This window comes from Tripterygium wilfordii, chromosome 15 (assembly GCF_013401445.1).
Source record: "Tripterygium wilfordii isolate XIE 37 chromosome 15, ASM1340144v1, whole genome shotgun sequence".
NCBI classification, from domain to species: Eukaryota; Viridiplantae; Streptophyta; class Magnoliopsida; order Celastrales; family Celastraceae; genus Tripterygium; species Tripterygium wilfordii.
This window is the reverse complement of record NC_052246.1, coordinates 9,834,865-9,857,049: the sequence shown is the minus strand read 5'-3', so window position 1 is coordinate 9,857,049 and position 22,185 is coordinate 9,834,865. Positions and strand designations below refer to the sequence as shown.

General features: G+C 35.2%; 1 protein-coding gene across 2 annotated transcripts; it reads right to left on the bottom strand.

Annotated features, from left to right (window-relative positions):
* Positions 1-8,140: 8,140 nt before the first annotated feature.
* On the bottom strand, positions 8,141-10,611 carry LOC120016291 (glycolipid transfer protein 3-like). 2 transcript variants are annotated; one of them, XM_038868989.1, is made up of 6 exons: positions 10,226-10,611; positions 10,074-10,129; positions 9,724-9,854; positions 9,249-9,384; positions 8,497-8,640; positions 8,141-8,390 (listed from the first exon to the last, which is right to left on the bottom strand). In XM_038868989.1, exons 1-6 carry the CDS (start codon positions 10,389-10,391, stop codon positions 8,343-8,345), a joined length of 681 nt encoding a protein of 226 aa, XP_038724917.1. In that variant the 5' UTR covers positions 10,392-10,611; the 3' UTR covers positions 8,141-8,342. The 2 variants fall into 2 exon arrangements, with proteins under 2 accessions (XP_038724917.1, XP_038724918.1); XM_038868990.1 differs by having other exon boundaries at positions 8,141-8,410; positions 10,226-10,609.
* Between the last annotated feature and the right edge of the window lie 11,574 nt (positions 10,612-22,185).

Genomic DNA, 22,185 nt, shown 5'->3' with positions numbered 1-22,185 from the left:
AGTACCTCCACTGGCTCAGTAGATTCCACTCTGGCAGTTCTGATTCTGGGAAGCCTTCTCACTAAAGAAATTGTGTCTCCTTGACCGTCATCCGAGTCGTCATCCAGGACGATGGCAGCTGATGTAGATATGGCGGTTACAATGGGAGTGCCACCCCAACCTCTAAGTCCTGATGCTATGGCGTCGTGAAGGAGTTTTCTGGGGACTTCTATTCCACCTCCGACGTTAGGGACCTCCATTTCAGTTACTGATTTTCTACTTGTTTCAGTGATCTTCTTTTTCCCTTTACCAGTAGGATCCTCTTTTTGCTTCGATCTCTTTTTAGACTGTTCATTTATTTTTCTTTTTCACCAACTTTCTTAGCTTTAGATGCCTCTGCAGCGCGTTTAGCTACATCAAATCCTCTGCCTAAGGTTGCTTGATTTTGCTGATTCTATTCGGCATCTTGCATTAACTCCTCATATAAGTCATCTGCATCGGTTATATCAGCAAAAACCTTCTCAAACATTTCGTCACCTGCATATACAACATCTGAGAATAAGTGTCCAATACATATTAACTGTGAGACATAAACTGTTCATTTACGTATTCATATACACTTACTAATATATCTCCAAAGAGACGATTTCTTTAAATTGCGACTAGTTAGGATGTTCTTTCATGATCTTTTACGTTCCCCAAAACTGTAGAAATCACCCACTCTTTTGAGCACTTCTGGACTGGTTTTCCACTTGCTCAGAGAATTCCTTGACGCTGCAAAGAAATGCCGCATAAGATTCAGTAACAATTGTTAACAAATGTATAAGGAAAGAAACTTACCATTAGCTTTAACCCAATTTGAGTTCAAATCCCCATGAAGCCCGTATACCAGGGCGCCCCTAGCAAAAATATATTTGTCTTTCCAATCACCAATATGGTCATTGGAGATAGTATCAAGAATCAGGTCTTGTCTGTTTTTCCGCCGTACCAAGCAATATCTTCCTGGGCCACTTTCTTTGGCGTAATATACTACTGCTAGTTCGTTGATCCCGAATTCAATATTTTCTTTCTCAGTCAAACACTGTACACTCAATAAGATTTTGAGGCTATTTGGCATCCATTGGCTTGAGCATATTTTCCATAGTCTACAAGCATCTGCAAGTAAATTTGGTATAGGGAATCTTAGCCCTATTTTAAACGATAGCTGGTAAAAGGCTGACCACCCAAGGACTTGATGATCAACTCCTTCTGTGTCAGCTCCAGGTCTGATTTCAATGGATCAATGAATCTTGTATTCCCTTCGAAAAAACTCCATATCACTTGCTGCCAAGATCGATTTAGGGTTTAAATTCTTCGGTATCAAAGGTCCTTCAATGTGACCGTTTCTTCCTGATTCTTCACCTTTATCAACGGCACTATTGGATTCGACTCTGTCATCACCTGATTCTTGACTTCCCGCCCAATCCATGAATAGTTAACGCTGGTTTCTTTTTCATTTCTGGTTTTCCCGGCGAGAGCCCTACCACTTCCAGATACTTCTTCGTTTTCTAATTCTTGATTACCAAGTCGAGCCATTCTACCTAATGTAAATTCAAGGCAAAAGGAAATGAGTGTTACCTTCGATTAATATGATATGAATGGTGATCGATTTCCTCTCTTTGCATCTTCGTAGGATCCGGAACAATTTCAGTGAATTCTAATCGAGAGCTTTTAAGTAATAAAAGTGCGATTTTTGAGTTTCAGAGTTATATGGTTACCCAAAATACCCTTACATTCATCATGGTGCACGTTTTCCGAAACGTGCTCCCCAAGGAACGATAGTCGTAACAATTCAAAATTTTACTGTGCACGTCAGACGCATTAAATATCCGTCGTTTCACATTGGCACGTCCTACGATGTATTTCTGTTAGTACTTCTTTTACAGTTTTACCTCAACATAATGGCGTCCATACAACATTACGTATTGATATAAACAATCCTTCCTTTAAGACAACTCATATTATGAATTATCCATTAATCAATATTTCTGTTCATCAAACTATTTTTTCCTGAGCTAACAGTAGGGTTATGCATATCTATATTTGACCGATGAAGTCAGCTTTAGATGGAGACATCTGTTGAGTTACCTTTGTTTCCATAACTGTCGTATCTCATTGAATATACCTATACTTATGCGGTTGCCATTGAGTATTCTTTTACAGGTATACAAATTACGCTTACATTCAGCGTACATACAGTTTCAGACATACAAGGTTGCATACGAATGCCTTCGAATACAATTCGGTTTCATCGGATAGCTAACATGCTAACGCCAATTCAGGCCACAGCAACAACTCCATTTCAGTCATCATGCTAGCGCCAACTCAGGCCACAACTATGACTCCAATCTAGCTTTTACGCTAATGCCCATGCTGGCTATGTACAACCTCAAACAAACGAGGTTGTATACTTCGCCAACCTCAAACAAATGAGGTTGTCCACCACATAGCTTCAAACAAAAGAAATTGTATCTCATCAGCATCAACGGATATCATTGTACTTGGCTACACACGCCTCTTCAAGATACCTTTCATCAGGATGCATTTCGGGCTGACACCTCGATTTATCTATGTTATACATTCCATCTCCAATTATACTTACTCCATCATTTCTTGTTCATTGCAGGGATACATCATGTACTACTCTCTAAGATGAATTAGTTTTCATGCTTGGAGAGTGGGGGACAATTGTAGGTGCCAAAAATGGTATGGCCCATTTACTAGATGACGACAAAACAGGTTGAACTGAGTATTGGATTATCCTAGTCCATAGACCTAACCATTGTAGTCAGGCCTAGCTCGAAGCCCACTTGAGGCCCATATGTGATCTTTACATCATTACTAAGCAACATGACAGTTGTTTGACACTAGGACTGTCAAGATTTCTGACACTTATTTGCAGGAGTATTGTAGTCTGTTTACTCTACTATGTTTACCCTACTAGATTTCAAGACATCTATATGTATTGGCGACCGTGTGTAGACGCCAACATGGTAATGGCGCTGGCTAGTACGAGCGTCATTTCATGGACTATCCCTCCTGTAAAGCAGTTCTTATCAATCTAGTCTACAGCCGATATTTACGGATGTGACAGGCTCACATCCCTAGGTATGACTTTCTTTCATATACGTATCTATTCATTAATTATCGCCTACAATCCAACCCACACCTTCATCGACACCTGTTTTCATCATTTCATATTGCTACTTTATTCTTTTATCTATCTGTCAACCCTGACACAACCGGAATAATATACCTTGCATACATTTCCTTTATACAAGTTGGTCCAATGAAACAAGTGGAATGTGCACACAATTCCCGAGGTTGATCTTTATTCTTCTATAAATACCCCCTCCTTCCATTTGCCGGGGATCGAGCATTTTTTCCAACCTAGAGAATACAAAAAACAGTTTTTATCAACCCCTCACAAAATACACTCAGACGAAACACTTAAACCACAGCTGGTCTTCCATCTCCGACAAATACTAACTTGATCATCGGAGCCTCTACGACCGGCATCACCCAAACCGATTAAGTAGCTTTCACGGTTCCTCTTGTTGTGATATTTACAGGATTCAAAGTTGCAAAAGGACCCCACAGAGATAGAAGTTGACCTTTCAACGATTGTAGAAATTTGGCCCTACACCAAGAAGAAGCAAATTTGGTACAAAGCGTGAAGTGACCTGTAAACTCTCCAACCCAAATCTGAATACTTAGAGTTGTTGATGTTGTCTACTCATTGGAGTGTTTCGCTAGACTTCTGATGCCAGTCAGGTGGCCAACCTGCTGCGTGGAGGGTCCGTTCAAATGAGACCGGTGAATGCCTCATTGGGAACTAGGGTTTTGTTCTGGCAGATGAAAAAGAATAGAGAAGAAAAAGGAGAAAGATGAAGATTTGGGGCTAATATGGTAGAGACGGTGGGGTGTTTAAAGATTGAGTTTTTCACTAGATTTTGGGGTGCACTTAGTAAAACGTGGGGTGCAAATAGTTCTACTTGTTTTCTTTTATTCTCTTCATACCTCGCTGTACGTCTCCTCTCTACTCAATAATCATCAAAACTTCCAACAATCTCCAGCCACCTTCTCCAGTCACCTCTAGTCACCAGCGACCACCATTCTCCGGTAAGAAACCACACACAAACTTGGTTTACTTCAATTGTTTCCAATTAAGAGACTTTCTTTGAACTTTCTTGGGCTTGCAACAAAGTGGGATTTGACACCATAAATCTATTGTTTTTGTCCACTAGGAACCAATTTGAAGGTCTCTATACTTTGGTAAGAACTATTATCCCAATAGATACAAATTTAATTGGAAATTGTTAGATTACAATTCTAAGGTAATTTACCCAATTTGGGGGTTTTGTTAAATTGATGCTAAACTTGATAAATTAAGTCATAATATATGATTTTTCATTAGGTTGGCTTATTGGATAGTAGTTGGAGTTATTTGCTTAAAGTTGGTGTTGGATTTATCTTGTTGAGTAAGAGGTAGGGAAATTTCTACCCTTTTTGATAATTCTCTTAATGTCTTGTATTGAATCATTGTAGGAACCTCCTAAATTCTTAAACTTCCTTGTCCCTACAATTGTGTTGAATTGTTGCCCATGGATATTTATTGGATTCCATTATTCTTTGTCTTCCTCCATGGACATATTGTTGTGGCCTAAGCCATTGTTGTGGGCTTAGACTGTCTTGCATCCATCATGTTTTACTATGAATTTTTATAACAAAGATATTGCATAAATACTTTATTAGCTTCAAATTCTTTTAATGCATTAAAGAGGAAATTGTAAATTTATTCAAACCCAATATTTTGCATAGTTTACACCCTTGTGGAGTTCAATGGATGAGGGGTTCGGGGGTGACGTCGGGGCTTTGGCCTGGACATTGTGTGATTCCTAGGAGGATCCCGACTTTATTGGACCTCAAGATGGTAGTTTAGAAAAATTCGTATTGTAAATTGTTTTGGGTACAACCTAGTTGTACTATTGTTGTTAAAGTAAGTTCTTATAATGATATAAAAATTATATCATTTGTAAATGTTTTGAAAGGGGTATTGTAAATGTGGCATATATTGAGCCAAGGTTGGTGGACAATTATTGGTTATGTTGTTGTATCACATTGTTCGGGGTGAGGTGTACAACCCACCACGGTTTAGGTGTCTGGATATCCTTATTGTTTGGGAGTACACTTTCCTTAAATGGATCCTCCCTTGTGTGTGATTGTGACCTTACGTGTACTTGTATACACTTGGCCAACGAGTGCTTCGGCATTCGGTGTGCCTCAATCGTTCCACTTGTTGTTTTAAATATATACAAGATTATAAATGTATATATGTATGTTGTCACTTGCATTCATTGATGCATATTGGATATTGTACCTTGTAACCATTTATCCATATGTCTTGTTGTTGAGTGCTGTAAATCTTTATAGGGGTCCGAATCTAGTACGGTTCCTTATGGTATTGTATTTCTATATCTCATTGCTTATCGTTCTATTTTTTTTCCCTACTGGGCCTTTCACTCATGCCTTTCTTTTCTTTCATTTTCTTTCCCCTCCTCATGTCAGCAAAATGTTCAGCATTGGCTGCCGGAGGAGTGACAGTACGGTGTAGCCCGTGTTTACTATATTTCTGTTTCCTTACCTTTATTTAGGATTGTTAGACGTTTTAAATTGTTGAATATGTATGACTCAGTCACCTTTGACTTGAGTTGTTGTTTTGTTTCCGTTACGATATTGACCACTGAGGTCTAGCATTCTGATTAAGTGGGTTGTTTTGTTGCTTCTGCTTGATATGGCCCATTGAAGTCTTAATTACTATGGTAGTATTGACTTATGTTTCTAGAGGCTTAATGTCATTGGAGTCATCTTTAGGACAACTGTTATTGTTGTACAGATTGGCGTCATTATTCTATAATGTTACGCCACGTCTGCCGAATTTGTATGTTTGTTTTTCCTATCTCACGACCCCACCTGAAAAGGGGAGTGACAAGCTTGTATTCAAAGATGAATACTCATATTCGAAAGCTTTAATTGAAGCTGTTGAGAAGTTGTTTCAGGTTGTGATTGTTGATGATCCAGGACAGTGAAGAGAACCAACAAAAATCAACGAAATTTATGACACTGAAGGATGAAGGACTTTCTCCGCAAATGTTGAAGAAATTCACTTTGTCTCAGGCAAGTATATGTATGTACAATCAGTACTATGAGTTCAATTAGGGTACTAATATAATTTAACTGTGATCCCTAAAATACTTTTCAAGTAAATTACATTCTAGGAGATAATCCAATGAATATGAGCTACGTTGTCTGCTTCGGAGACCGAGTTCACCACATGAGTGCATCAATCCCTTGGGATGGTCAACATCACTCCTGTCCAAGAAGGGGATAGATGGTTTTATTCTAAAGACCCTAATCCAAATGTTCTCTTAGGCGCCATGGTAGGAGGGCCAGACCAATCTGACAATTTCTTCGATGACGGGAACAAACCAGGGTACACTAATTGATGTGCATATTATTATACACCTTTTCACTTGTGTTTTTAGTTTGAATTGACATTTCATTTATCAAATGAGATCGAATTATGCATAAATTCTTCTTTTTGTACTTTTCAGCTCTTTATTGCATTTTATCAAGGATATCCTGGGAAATTAGAACATTGATGTTGATGAGCTGAACTTGCACCTGACTTATGCCCGATAGCCGCCCAATGCACGCTCAAGCGTAGGCGAGCCTAGATTGGCCAACGGCTTGCATCCGATACACGATCAACATGTGCTCTATGTGCGCCCGATCTATGTTTGAGCGTAAATGTCATCAGACCTACCCGAGTGTTACGCTCAATAGACGCTCGAGCATCCTAACAAAATAAGGAAATCTGAGAATGGGAAGTTTGATTTGTTTTAAGAGTTTCCTTTAAGGCTTACGTGTTTTCTTATTATTGAAAGAAACCGTAGGAGGTGTAGGTTAGTTGCTTAAACAATATAAATACCTCCTTACAAGCCAAAGATGACCTAATTTTGGAGAGAGAGCAGCCATAAGAGTTGTGAAGATGGAGAAGCTTCTCCGTTCTTGCATTAGTGTTTGGTTATTTTTTCCATGGATTCAATCTCTACTCTTGTTTTGTATTATTTAATTATGAACTAATTCTCTTTGCTAGGGTGTGATGTGACCTAGCATAAATATTGCAAGTAGTTCAATTTGATGAGTGCATGATTTTGGTTCAATAATTTTTTTTTCTAATTTCGGTACTTAAAGTTTTTTGTTTATTTGGTTGATTGGCCACCAAGGCACCAATTGAATATGCATATAGACTCATCTAGCTAAGACTAAGGAATAAACAAAATTCACATGTTTTAGTGAACTGAAATTAGGAAAATCAATTGTCAAATGTCGAGAACACGGTTTAGGGGATCGGTTAGTTGCTATAGTTCTTTAAATCGCAATGAGTCATTAGCTTTTGATTAACGACAGCGAACGAATAGGATTAGTCTGCTGCTTAATGATATCTATTGGCACTGCGAACGAACAAACCAACATATTTAAGAAATAATTAATCATTGGATTGGAACTATAATTGTGTGCTTGTTGAATGAATGCTTGTAATAGGATTGTTAGGTGAAATCATTGTCCTAATCTTCTACTCTTATTGAATACATAATCTGAATTTTAATTCTTGTTAGTTTAAATTAGTTTCATCAAATATTTGGCCATTCTCCTTTCTCATTCAAATCGTTCGTTAAGCTAGGGATCAACACCGGCTTATTTGCAACCCTAATTGCACAATATGAACTTCCGGATTCACGTAATTTGGGAATCGACAGAACTGGTATCTTCGATCAGATAATCGTTTTCTAGTTCATGTTTGCATATAATGAAAGTCATTAGAGAATGGAAGAAAAGACAGTGGAATCATGAAGTTAAGGTTACATGTAATACTAGAATAGGAGCACTAATGTACTTTTTCTTCACTCATTCTTTGCAATGTCTTTCTCATTGTTGTTGAGGAAACCAGTGTATCTTGCGCTACGACAAGATGATTTCCATCGCTTCATCTTTGTTTCCATGAATTCTCAACTATCACGGAAAGATGTTCTGAATATACTTTAAGTAGGACAAGACATCAGGCCAAGAAAATCTGTTATTACTTCAAACTATGAAAATTTTTACAAGGAATGTGAGAATTCCAGTGCTGTATACAAACTTAGTACAGCTGATATACATATCTTTGTTACAAGTCAGAAACTACAGACATATATATCTACATACATAAGAAAAAGATTTTAAAACATATGTTGAAGAAAACTAAGTATGAGTGACAATGTTCAATGCTTTTGATTTGCCCCAAAATTTCTCCTTAGATAGACTTTAACCTGTCCAAATCATAGAATCTCTGCAAAATTTAGGCAGTAGTAAATAAATTGAAAATGGAAAAACACAGTCATCATGTTATGCCTGTGACTATGTACTAATCCTTACCAGAGTGGAGTGGATGTGTTCTAACATGGGCGCAAGGAACGTAACGTAATTTTGGATATCCTCAGTAAGGGTTTTATAGCTTTCGTCCTTCGCCATGAGAATATCAAAGAAAGTCTTTCTATCAGGTACTAGTTTCAGAGCTACCTGCACACTCTATTTCTGTTAGTCGGAGATTCCAACAATACAAGATTGAATGCATCACGACTGTCATGCTTTAACATATTCATGACAGTTTTAAGAATCGGTTTCTAGGTCAAAATCATGCCTTCTGACAAAATGTTTATGCCACAACTGGATTTAGGTAAGCGAATATATAAGCCATCCGAAGTTAAGCTCAGTCCTCTACCTACTCCTCAGTTTTTAAAGCTTTCACTCTATAAATTAAGTAATGTTTGTCTATAAACAATGAATTGATTTTAAACAACTCCATCGCAAAAGTCATCCACAATTGATGCAGGGTCGAGGAAGACAGATATGCATAGCCTTACCCCCTCAAGTGGAGTCATCGTGAAGCAAACTCTACCACTAATACTTAAGTTACAAGTGAAGATGTAGACTGACAACAAATCTTTCTACTTAAACAAAGAAGTGCTGTTGTAAAAATATTCTAGAGCAAGTCGGATTTAGTATGGATTTGGCAACACAATCAACTTTTTAATTTTCAAGTTAGTCCTAAAAAATATTCGTGTATGGAGATGGCGCAAAAAATGCATGAAGGAATGAAAGAATAAAAGGAAGTGAGGTATAGTTACTTTAAAAGCAGCAGATGAAATCCATCCATGCCATGGCTTCAGAGTGATGTTATATGACTCTTCCACTGCTTGTTCCATGTTCTGCCCCGGATCCTTCGATAATCTTAGTAATAAAGCCACCGTAAAATCCAATGTTCTGCAGTTGATAATGCAAGTTAATTTAAACTCACTAAAAAAACAAGCATCTTATAAAATTAATCTTATATTATTCCATAAGCTATCTATCTTTCTACAACAAAATTGGAATCAGCCAGCACTCCTTAAATCAAACAAAGCAAATGAAGTTTCATCAGAAATCAAAGCATCTCTAAATTCTATGACAGATAAGAGCCAAAGTTGAACAATCAAGGATTTCAGTCATTGTTTATGGAACAGAAAACGAAGTGTCACAGACTTTGAAGGATCAGTTTTTGAGTATCATATAATAAAAGGATCATTGTTTACGATTATAATATGAAAAAAAGAAATAATTTGCCTGGTAAGCCAAACAAAGGCTTTACTGGAGGTGTTGCCCTTTTTTGCAGTCCCTTCACTGGTCTCTTTCTTCAACATCTCAACCAAATTCGAATTCACTGCAGAATCAGATTCGCAAAGCACCTCTATCCTCTTGGAATAAGAGAAAACGAGAAAAGGAAAAGTTTACAGAACAATTTCAATCAGTGCTCTATTGGCATTGAAAAATGGTCAACACAATGAACAGAAATGGGCACATTGAACCCAAAAGACTAAAATTGTTGAAAATTTTTTATGGGTTTTTTTGGTCAAACCATTATATGAGTACTGGAATGAACAAAATTAAACTGAACAGTAATGGGTTTATGTTACCTGAATATTCTGATAAATGTCTTGTCTCAAAACAGCCATTGTTGGGCCTATCTTATCTGCAAAAGAAAGGACAGAGACGTGACCACTGGTAGTTCAAGCTATTGTTCTCAATTACATCCAAAAGTCGAAGATGAAGAAGGAGAGAAACTAACCAAGAACTTGTAGAATCAAATTGCAAATACAGAGAAAAGACTTGGTGGGTATTTGAGCAGAATCGTAATTATCACCATCGGGAGGCTTAAGTTTGACAAACATGGAGAGTTCTTCAATGGCACACTTTATTTCTGATCTTCTCTCCACTTCTCTTGTCCTCTTCATCTCAACAACCTCTGCTTCTCGCTCTCTCTCTTCTTCCTCTTCTTCTTCTTCTTCTGCCCTTAATTCTTGATTCTCACAATTGGGTTTCTTCTTATATATCTATTGGAGTACTCAAACAAGTAATAAGAATTAGTTTCATTGGACAAAGTAGTTGTTAATTACCAGAAGAAATATGGATGGAATCAAGTAGCTTCTTTGGATTAAGCTTCTTTTGTTTTTTCAATAATTCAGTTTATCATGTATTTTAATATATATTGTTCATATATCATGTAAGTATAAGGCATCTTTAAAAAAAAAAATTGCAGTACAAGGCATTGATAGTGACCCAAAATTTGACATTGGGGTCACCTATGCCTATCATGATACTGTTATTACAATGTTATGTTATTTTGATATATAGTTTATTTGATATGTGTATGTAAGCAGATGGACTATAGGGGATGATCCTCGCCGTCCATTCCATATGATTGCTTGTGTTTGTGTATCAATGTGGGGGTCTTCATCATTGTAGGTCCCTTTCCATCACAAAAATCATAGTTTTTGATCGGATGAATTCTACTAACTAATGGTCTGTTTGGTAGAGCCATGAAAAAAATGTTGAGCTTAAAGCTGTGAAATATATTGTGAGGCGTTTGACAAACTAAAACGTGACGCTAGCGAAAAAGCTGTTGAATTAAAATATTATAATATTAGATTTTATGATTTTTATATTAATTATTAAATATAATATTAGATTAATATAATACATATACTTTCATTAAAATTAATTTTAAGCATAATTAATTTTACTAATAAAATCATTATTTCTATTAAATACTATATTTTATGATTTTATAATAATTTTGTTATTAATTTAATCTTAATTTAATTTTAAGTATAAATTTTAAATATTTGAAAATTAATTTAAATAATGTGTTAAGTTAAAAAATATTTATGTCAAAACGTGGGCCCCATTGTTTTAAAAAAGAATATAAAATTATACTTTATCATTTATCATGTGGGACCCATATGAATTTTTGAAAAAAGAAAAGAAAATGGCAAACACCATCCCAGAAGCTCCAATATGGGATGCCAGCGGATCTATTGGCATGAACACCATATTTGATGCACCAAAGTGCCAGTGGTTCCGCTGCATCAAATATGCGATGAGAATTAACTCAACATATTGATATTTTACAACTAAACATGTAAATGGATTTAGTTGTTTTTGTGATATGTTAGTTGACTATTTGTAAGGGTTCAGTTAAAGTTTCATCCTTTAAATAATCTAGTGAATTTTAAGCCTCTTTTTAAGTTGCTTTATTAAATATGCCAATTTTGAACTTAACAACATTCATCCTAGATGTAGAACTGAAAGAATACAACCTAAAAGTTATAAATTCAATTACTGAATACAATATTTTCATATATTTAGTAGGAGTAAGATTTGTGTAAATCATTGACCCATTTGACACTCTGGTGGAGGCCAAACGAAGCCGCCATGTGAGACTTGAGCCCATTGCGTCATGCCAAAAGATGTTTAGCATTCCATTGCAATGGGGTTTCACCCCACAGCATTTTATGGAGCTCTGCACTTGCCTTTAATAAACCTAATTATACCATCAAAGTCCTTAACCTCAAAATCGCATATATCATTTTTTTCTCCTCTCACCATCGTGACAACAACCTCGTAGGTCACCAGCAAAATGGAAGCTCAAACGAACAAAATTTGTTGACAGTTTTGCTAAGCAATAATTATTCCGTAAGTGAAGGATGTGGAGTGGAGCTAAAATTCGAGAGATAGAGCAAAGAAGGAGAAAACTTATGTAAACATGAAGAATACGGTGAAAAAGAAGAAGAGAAACACAAAGAAGAAGGTGAACATATGTGTGACATTTGTTTAGATGAGCTGAGAATAGGTGGCGCATTCGTCGCAACATCAATGGGGTTTCAACCATGGGACTATGTTGACTCTTGATAAGTCTTCACCAACCTCCAGCTAATCAATCTTCTTGATCTCTGTGCCTTGAATAAAAGGATTGAGGAAGATTCGAGAATGGATTCTCGGGCTTAACGATTGTGGTGGAGCATTGGTCATTATTTTTTGGGAAAACTAGTGATAAGTCCCTCCACTAAAAGTTGAAAAATGATATTTGCACATAATATTTTTGTACATAACACATGTGTCATGCCAACTCATCATGCCACATAGGATTCTTAACACATGTGTCATGCCAACTCATCATGCCACATAGGATTCTTTTTGAATAAAAGTTAATGTCCCACAAAAAATATCAATATAATTATTTAAAACATCAATATACACTCTTTAATTTCTTTTTAATTTAATTAGGATCTAATTTCATATATTAAAATTTTAAATTTCTAATTATGTAAAATAAAAAAAGAAAGAAATTTGAGTAAGAAAATTATATTTCGATTAAATTGTGATTTTAACTCTTTTCATAATTGAACTTATTATATTTAATCAATTATTTTTTTTATTTCAATGGATGACACATGTCAATTATATAATAAATTTTTTAAAAAAAATATACACTTTTAGAGAGAATATAACTATTTTTTCATCTGCATCATTTACAATCACTTTTACATAATATACACATATGTAACAATGGTAGAATGACATCCAGTCGCAAAGAATACATGAAATAATCATCAAATCATGCCCTAATTAAAAATAAAATGATTGAATATATTTTGCTTATATTTGACATATTTTATAAATCCTACAAGGCTTTGATAGTGAGCGAGATGGAGGGACCGCCAAGATATATACAACAACTTTTGACATATTTGTAGGAATGACGAGCAATTGTGTAAGGTAGTAGTCATAAGATAATTAGTTATTATGAGATATCTGTTGGACCAAGACTTAGTGTCTAGTCAACATTGTGTTTTTGATGATTGTGTATGATTGTATACTAAAATGTGTGTGAGCATGCTTGACTTGAACATATCCTAAAATACTAGAAAACATGCTTAAATGGTTATTTGGTTAATTGTTTAATATCTTAATTGTGCATATACACTTAAATGAAGGCTTATGCATATCTCTGTGTGAATTTGATATCTATATATTTTTGAGATAGTGCTGGAAATTTAGTTTTGAAAACAAACATACATGGACTAAGTTAGAGCATCAATTTTCCAATTATCATATCTTAACCAACTTAGGTCCAAATGACTTGAAACTTGAATCACATGCACATGAAGGTTTAATATATGTTCTAGGACTATAATCATGAGAAGTTAAGTGCATCACATATATATTTGGTCATATGCTTAAATTCCGTCAAAACTAGGTTCTACCTAATTTTGTGCATATGTGTTCTTTGAGAACGTGGTGAACCAAATGAACTCCGATTTAAATGAAATTTCGTGTGCATCTTAGTTTCATCACTATGAACATATTTGATTTAGTAAAGTTCAAGATAAAAGGTCATTTACACTGAGTTTGCAAAATGACATTGAATTTACACTTAGAATTTATCGGTTTCACTATTAGTGATCAAATTGCTTGGTTGAGTGACCAAACGATTTCCGATTGTTATGAAATTTTACATGGACATTCTAATACATATACAATGATTTATCATGCAGTAATATGAATTTTCTGAGTTGTTTTTCTAATGTAATTAACCTATGCGCTCCATATGAAGCTCTTTGAGCTTACATACAATTGAGGAGTTCTACCTCCTATTTCCTTGTAGGTTAATCATCATTGTGGTCTCATATGACTCAGAGTTCAGTATGCTCAGGTGAATTGAAGTCCGGTTTTCAAGTATGAGCTTGGATCTCTAGAAAACCAAGAAAAACCTATGTTCATCAACCTTCCACTAAGGCATTTTGATTGATGATTGGAACTAGCCTTAGTGCTGTATAATATGGATATATTGGTGATGCCAAATTCAGAGTTTGAAGTCAAGATTGGAGGGACATGTTTGGTCATGTGAAGGATCTCTTATCTTCATCAAACAAGATCTTGCACATGCTTCCTTTATGGAGGTCAATGATAAGATTTTTGTGAGAAGAAAATTGATGAAGCTAAAGGACAAATGCAATGGTTGAAATTTGTAAGAGATGAGAAAGTATATTTTGCAACTAGACAAGACTTAGATTATGAAGATATTCTTGAAGACTACAAGCTCCAACGGTACACTAATCTATGGCCGAGATTGAATTGTTTTGAATTATGAATGGATCAGATTACAACAAGACTTGAAGGGTTAAGATGACCATTTAAAAGGTGAATCCAATGGTTGTGCATAAGACCATATTCTTGCTTGCAATTTTTGACTTAAAAGAAGATCTTACTTGATTTTTGGAGTCAAAGATTGTTGCAAGTTGCTACACATTTTGAAGGAAATCATTGGAGATACCAAGGCCAAGATTTGGTGTAAGTTTGATCAAATGGTCAAAGATGACAAAATTGTTGGAGATACCAAGGTCAAGATTTGGTGCAAGTTTGATCAAATTGTCAAAGATGGCTGCAAGTGCACATGACAACTCAAATCTTGGAAAGCTAGACTTGGAAAATAATGCAAGTGCAACGGCTACATATTGTAAGGTCAAGATTTAATGATCTATTCATTCAATGGCCAAGATTTGCACATGTAATTGAAGGTCGAGATTTGAAGATAGAAAAAGATCCAATGGTGGAAATCACAAGAGCTTGGTAAATTATAAAGAGGGGTTCTTCCTCATTCCAACTTGGAGAAGCCAAAATTACATTGAAGAAATTCTTGCTCTCAAAACTTTCAAGCTAGTTTGTGCCATTGAATCCAAGCTTCTACCCAAGCCACTCTAAAGGCTTCCTCACTATTTTGCTTTTGCAAAGAGGGAGTGCTTCTCATTTGGCTTCTTATTTTCAGATTCGAAAATCCTCATTATTCTTCATTTTCTATCCAACCCGTGAGGTGATATTGTGATTCTTGAGTGTTCCTCAACCCTATTTGCTTAGTGCAAACCTTGAGTGAACCATTTATACCGAACACTTGTAAAAGTCCCTTCATTGGGCAAAAACCTTGTTGAGGTTGAGTTTAAGGGAGTGCTTGAAACCCTTGGTTGTAAAGTTTGAAGATTGTCTTGAAATCTTCAGTTTTAAGGGTGACCTAAAAACCCTTGTGAGTTTTGTGGAGCTCTTGAGAAAACCACATCCTTAGTGGAGGTTGAAAAATCCTAGGTTGGTGAACCTAGGTAGTAGATGTAGGAGAAGAGTCTCCGAACTACTATAAATTGCTGTGTGGACTTTCTTGATTGCATTGCTTGCTTGCTGATTGATTAAGTGTTTTGATTGCAGAATTTTCTGAATCACTAGTCTGTCCGTGCACTGTTCACATAGCTAAACTTTGAATTTTAATCTGAATTTTTGATATAGTATTCATTAGGGTGTTTTGATACTGCATACCAAATTTCATTGAATTCTGACTTGATTTGCTAGGTGAAATTTGAGTTGTAAAATCTGTGCGCAGTGTGTTGCTTGAAAAAAATCTGTTTTTGCAATTCCTTGATTATTTGATAATTGATCATTCACCATATTGTATCACATCTTGCATTGAAATGAATGTTGATTAGGATAATCATTAGAGTTCAAATTTGTGTGCTAATTGTTAATTGACATTGATTTCTTTTTAAATTATAAAAAGAGATTCCTATCGGAATTTGGGGACACAATTCACCCCCACTCTTGTGTTAAGTACGATCCATCAATTGGTATCGGAGCAGGTTTGCTAAAACATAGGATTAACACTCTTATTAGCATTTTTATGACTTACACAAATTTGCATGTTGAGGCCGAAAGCCTTTCTATGGATATTCCACCTATCTTTGATGGTGACTATCCATTTTGGAAGAATAGAATGAGAATATTTATTAAATCTAGAGGCATAGACGTATGGAGGGTAGTAAAGGATGGTCCTCATTGTCCTAGTAGGAGTAGAGGAGATGAATGGACAAATAAGGACATTGAATTAACGTGCTTAAATGTTTATGCTATTAATCTCTTTCATATCTCTCTTAGTAGGTGTGGACTTGACCTCATTTCCGGATGTACAAATGCAAAGCAAATTTGGGAAATGATGGAAAGAAAGTATGAAAGGTCAAATGGCGATGTGTGTCTAGTGACCAAAGTGGAGGAGACCTCTAGTGATAAAGAGGATGAAATCAAGGCCAACCTTTGCTTGGTGGCAAAGGAAGGAGAGTTATCATCCATTTCGGATGATATGGTAAATGATTCTACACTACCCACTTATGATGAATTGAGTGATGTGTATGATGAATTATGTGATGCTCATGGTGACTTAATTTCTAAATACAAGCATGCTACAAAAGAAATATCTAGGCTTGTGAAAATTGAGAAATCACATGTGGATGAGATTAATGACTTGAATGATAAGTATGTTGATCTAAATGCAAAGCATGATAATATATATTTATCTCTTGATGCTTTGATGAAAGAAAATGAAAATCTTAGAAAGCAATTATCTATGCACACTTCTAGTAGTAACATGACAAATTGTAATACTTCAAAGATTCATGATTTGGATGCTTTGCATGCTAGAGTGAATGAGTTAGAACAAGAGTTGAGAACATGGGATGAGCATGAATGTATAATTTTGAACAACTCTACTTCTTTGCAACTTGAGCTTGATGATGTGAAAGAAAAGTATAGGATGTTAGAAATTCAATTTTCTAAATTCTCTATGAGTTCATCAAAGCTTGATGAGTTGCTTGTCTCTCAAAGACACTACCTTGATAAGAGTGGACTTGGAGTTGATCCTACGAAACTTAAAGAAACCTTGAGTAGTGTTGGTACCATTGCCAAGCTTTCAAAATGCAAAGCCAAGCTAGCTTATCCCATGGGTGAGACTAGTACCTCTAGGGAAACTCATCCTAGACTAAGGAGAGTTCACCTAAGGAGGTTGTGGGTGCCAAAGGGTTTGTGTGATATTGATGTGAAAGCATATGTGAAGAATTCTTTTAATATTAATGCATATGCAATTGTGGCCACTAACCCTAAAGGATCCAAGGTTTGGATACCTAAAGCGTCTTGATCACACTTTATTTAGATGTGCTATGCATTAGTTTGGGATACTAGGCTTTATTGATTTGTTTCTTTTAAAAAAAATATATATAAAAAAATATAAAAAAAATATAAAAAAAAAATATATAAAAAAAAATTGAATGCTAGAACCTAAATGAAGGGGCTGCCCAAATATGATTTTTAATGATTGTCATTGAAAACGATTTTATTAGGTTATATGATGCTTGGTTGTTGTATGAGAGTTATGCATTTATACTATTTTTAATCTTTATTGAAAAAGATTGCAAATTAAGCATGAAATGCATGATATGTATGACAAAGGTTGAATATGAGAAAATCATTGAATAAATTATTTTTGTAATTTTTGTATGACGAGAAAACCTAAAGTTATTCACTTTAGGAGTTTTAATTTAAAGATACTTTTTCTTGAATACAAAAGAAAATCTGGAGAAGTTTGATGATAAAAGTGATATTGGTATGCTTCTTGATTACTTATCTCTTTCTAGTGCACACAATGCTTTTGATGCTAAGCCTAGAATGGTTAAGGAAAGTGTTTGTGTTAATTTTTATGATATAACCACACTTGAGGTCAATGTGCTTGTAGAGAAATAATTTTCAGATTTGAAGGACCTTGGACATCCCAAGGAGTTAATCTCAAATGGTACCCGTGGGGTACTTATCTTGGATGAGGATGCACCATTGGTGAAGAGCTCAAAAGAAGATAAAGATCTCAAATGATGAAGCAACACCAATTGGTGAGGAAAGTGTGCAACCCTTGGGGGAGCAACTTTAAATCAAGGAAAATATATTCAAAACATGGACAAGCACAAACACTCTAAGGAAGGAACAAATATTAAAGGAATATCATCAAGATGCTCAAACAAAAAGCTAGGAGGGTTTCGACGGTCATTTCTTAAACCTTTAAACTATTTTGCATTATTTTTGTTAGATGCTTAACTTTAACTCAATTGCATTTGGAATGTTTGATTTTAGATGATATATGCTTTAGACATGATTAAATGATGATGATACATGCATTAAGTTTGAATGAAGCATCATGGGTGCATATTTGCTTAATTGGTATCTCTTGTTGTTTTTAATTGGATTGGAATACATTGATTATATGTGGTATGCATATGTTCTCAAATATTCATTGGTATGCATGATTGAAGGGGGAGCATGCCCTAAGTCTAGGAATTCATGTTTTATCATTAATTGAAAAAAATAGAATGCATGCTAAGTTTCTTAAGTGAACTTGTTGCATCTCTATAATTTGGAAGCAATATGTGGAATACATGACTTCTGGTGTGCTTTTATTAAATTCATGAATGCATGTATTTGGTTGGTGTCAACTCCTCTCCCTATTCCCTCTTGATTGACTACATTATAGGGAAGAGATAATGATTAGAAAAGATGCATTAAAATGACATATTCTAAATTGATATACTTTCATGCAGTATTAAGTATTTGAGCTTTTATTGACAAAACATACTTATCTTGTATCAAGCATGGTGCATCCTTAAACTAGTACTTGAACTAACATATGAAATGGTTTATAGACCAAAGTTTAAGGGGGAGTGCATTTGGCATGTTTTGGTGAGAAGTATGTATGCTACTATACTTGAAGTGAGGGGGAGCTAATATGAACATTACCTTGTACTCGATCTATAGCTCACTTCATTTGCATGATTGAAAACAATTAAGTATTTGAGTATAAAATGAGAATTTCAATTAAACCTTAAGATCTTTTTGATAATTACAAAAAGGGGGGAGAAAGAATATAGTTTTTGGATAAAGATTGTAGTTCTTGGAAAAAATGGTACATCTTTAGAAAACTACATTGCACATTTTGGAATCATCAAAAAGGGGGAGATTGTTGGACCAAGACTTAGTGTCTAGTCAACATTGTGTTTTTGATGATTGTGTATGATTGTATACTAAAATGTGTGTGAGCATGCTTGACTTGAACATATCCTAAAATACTAGAAAACATGCTTAAATGGTTATTTGGTTAATTGTTTAATATCTTAATTGTGCATATACACTTAAATGAAGGCTTATGCATATCTCTGTGTGAATTTGATATCTATATATTTTTGAGATAGTGCTGGAAATTTAGTTTTGAAAACAAACATACATGGACTAAGTTAGAGCATCAATTTTCCAATTATCATATCTTAACCAACTTAGGTCCAAATGACTTGAAACTTGAATCACATGCACATGAAGGTTTAATATATGTTCTAGGACTATAATCATGAGAAGTTAAGTGCATCACATATATATTTGGTCATATGCTTAAATTCCGTCAAAACTAGGTTCTACCTAATTTTGTGCATATGTGTTCTTTGAGAACGTGGTGAACCAAATGAACTCCGATTTAAATGAAATTTCGTGTGCATCTTAGTTTCATCACTATGAACATATTTGATTTAGTAAAGTTCAAGATAAAAGGTCATTTACACTGAGTTTGCAAAATGACATTGAATTTACACTTAGAATTTATCGGTTTCACTATTAGTGATCAAATTGCTTGGTTGAGTGACCAAACGATTTCCGATTGTTATGAAATTTTACATGGACATTCTAATACATATACAATGATTTATCATGCAGTAATATGAATTTTCTGAGTTGTTTTTCTAATGTAATTAACCTATGCGCTCCATATGAAGCTCTTTGAGCTTACATACAATTGAGGAGTTCTACCTCCTATTTCCTTGTAGGTTAATCATCATTGTGGTCTCATATGACTCAGAGTTCAGTATGCTCAGGTGAATTGAAGTCCGGTTTTCAAGTATGAGCTTGGATCTCTAGAAAACCAAGAAAAACCTATGTTCATCAACCTTCCACTAAGGCATTTTGATTGATGATTGGAACTAGCCTTAGTGCTGTATAATATGGATATATTGGTGATGCCAAATTCAGAGTTTGAAGTCAAGATTGGAGGGACATGTTTGGTCATGTGAAGGATCTCTTATCTTCATCAAACAAGATCTTGCACATGCTTCCTTTATGGAGGTCAATGATAAGATTTTTGTGAGAAGAAAATTGATGAAGCTAAAGGACAAATGCAATGGTTGAAATTTGTAAGAGATGAGAAAGTATATTTTGCAACTAGACAAGACTTAGATTATGAAGATATTCTTGAAGACTACAAGCTCCAACGGTACACTAATCTATGGCCGAGATTGAATTGTTTTGAATTATGAATGGATCAGATTACAACAAGACTTGAAGGGTTAAGATGACCATTTAAAAGGTGAATCCAATGGTTGTGCATAAGACCATATTCTTGCTTGCAATTTTGACTTAAAAGAAGATCTTACTTGATTTTTGGAGTCAAAGATTGTTGCAAGTTGCTACACATTTTGAAGGAAATCATTGGAGATACCAAGGCCAAGATTTGGTGTAAGTTTGATCAAATGGTCAAAGATGACAAAATTGTTGGAGATACCAAGGTCAAGATTTGGTGCAAGTTTGATCAAATTGTCAAAGATGGCTGCAAGTGCACATGACAACTCAAATCTTGGAAAGCTAGACTTGGAAAATAATGCAAGTGCAACGGCTACATATTGTAAGGTCAAGATTTAATGATCTATTCATTCAATGGCCAAGATTTGCACATGTAATTGAAGGTCGAGATTTGAAGATAGAAAAAGATCCAATGGTGGAAATCACAAGAGCTTGGTAAATTATAAAGAGGGGTTCTTCCTCATTCCAACTTGGAGAAGCCAAAATTACATTGAAGAAATTCTTGCTCTCAAAACTTTCAAGCTAGTTTGTGCCATTGAATCCAAGCTTCTACCCAAGCCACTCTAAAGGCTTCCTCACTATTTTGCTTTTGCAAAGAGGGAGTGCTTCTCATTTGGCTTCTTATTTTCAGATTCGAAAATCCTCATTATTCTTCATTTTCTATCCAACCCGTGAGGTGATATTGTGATTCTTGAGTGTTCCTCAACCCTATTTGCTTAGTGCAAACCTTGAGTGAACCATTTATACCGAACACTTGTAAAAGTCCCTTCATTGGGCAAAAACCTTGTTGAGGTTGAGTTTAAGGGAGTGCTTGAAACCCTTGGTTGTAAAGTTTGAAGATTGTCTTGAAATCTTCAGTTTTAAGGGTGACCTAAAAACCCTTGTGAGTTTTGTGGAGCTCTTGAGAAAACCACATCCTTAGTGGAGGTTGAAAAATCCTAGGTTGGTGAACCTAGGTAGTAGATGTAGGAGAAGAGTCTCCGAACTACTATAAATTGCTGTGTGGACTTTCTTGATTGCATTGCTTGCTTGCTGATTGATTAAGTGTTTTGATTGCAGAATTTTCTGAATCACTAGTCTGTCCGTGCACTGTTCACATAGCTAAACTTTGAATTTTAATCTGAATTTTTGATATAGTATTCATTAGGGTGTTGTGATACTGCATACCAAATTTCATTGAATTCTGACTTGATTTGCTAGGTGAAATTTGAGTTGTAAAATCTGTGCGCAGTGTGTTGCTTGAAAAAAATCTGTTTTTGCAATTCCTTGATTATTTGATAATTGATCATTCACCATATTGTATCACATCTTGCATTGAAATGAATGTTGATTAGGATAATCATTAGAGTTCAAATTTGTGTGCTAATTGTTAATTGACATTGATTTCTTTTTAAATTATAAAAAGAGATTCCTATCGGAATTTGGGGACACAATTCACCCCCACTCTTGTGTTAAGTACGATCCATCAATATCATCATGCAAGCATACATTTAC

Bases quoted from the DNA above. Each gene is read 5' to 3' on its own strand.
- LOC120016291 (XM_038868989.1), bottom strand. From the start codon at position 10,391: ATGAAGAGGACAAGAGAAGTGGAGAGAAGATCAGAAATAAAGTGTGCC. The intron at 9,385-9,723 runs GCAAATTATTTC...TATCAACTGCAG, and splicing joins GCCTTTGTTTGGCTTACCAG to AACATTGGATTTTACGGTGG. The intron at 8,641-9,248 runs GTAACTATACCT...TAGAGTGTGCAG, and splicing joins TTTCATCTGCTGCTTTTAAA to GTAGCTCTGAAACTAGTACC.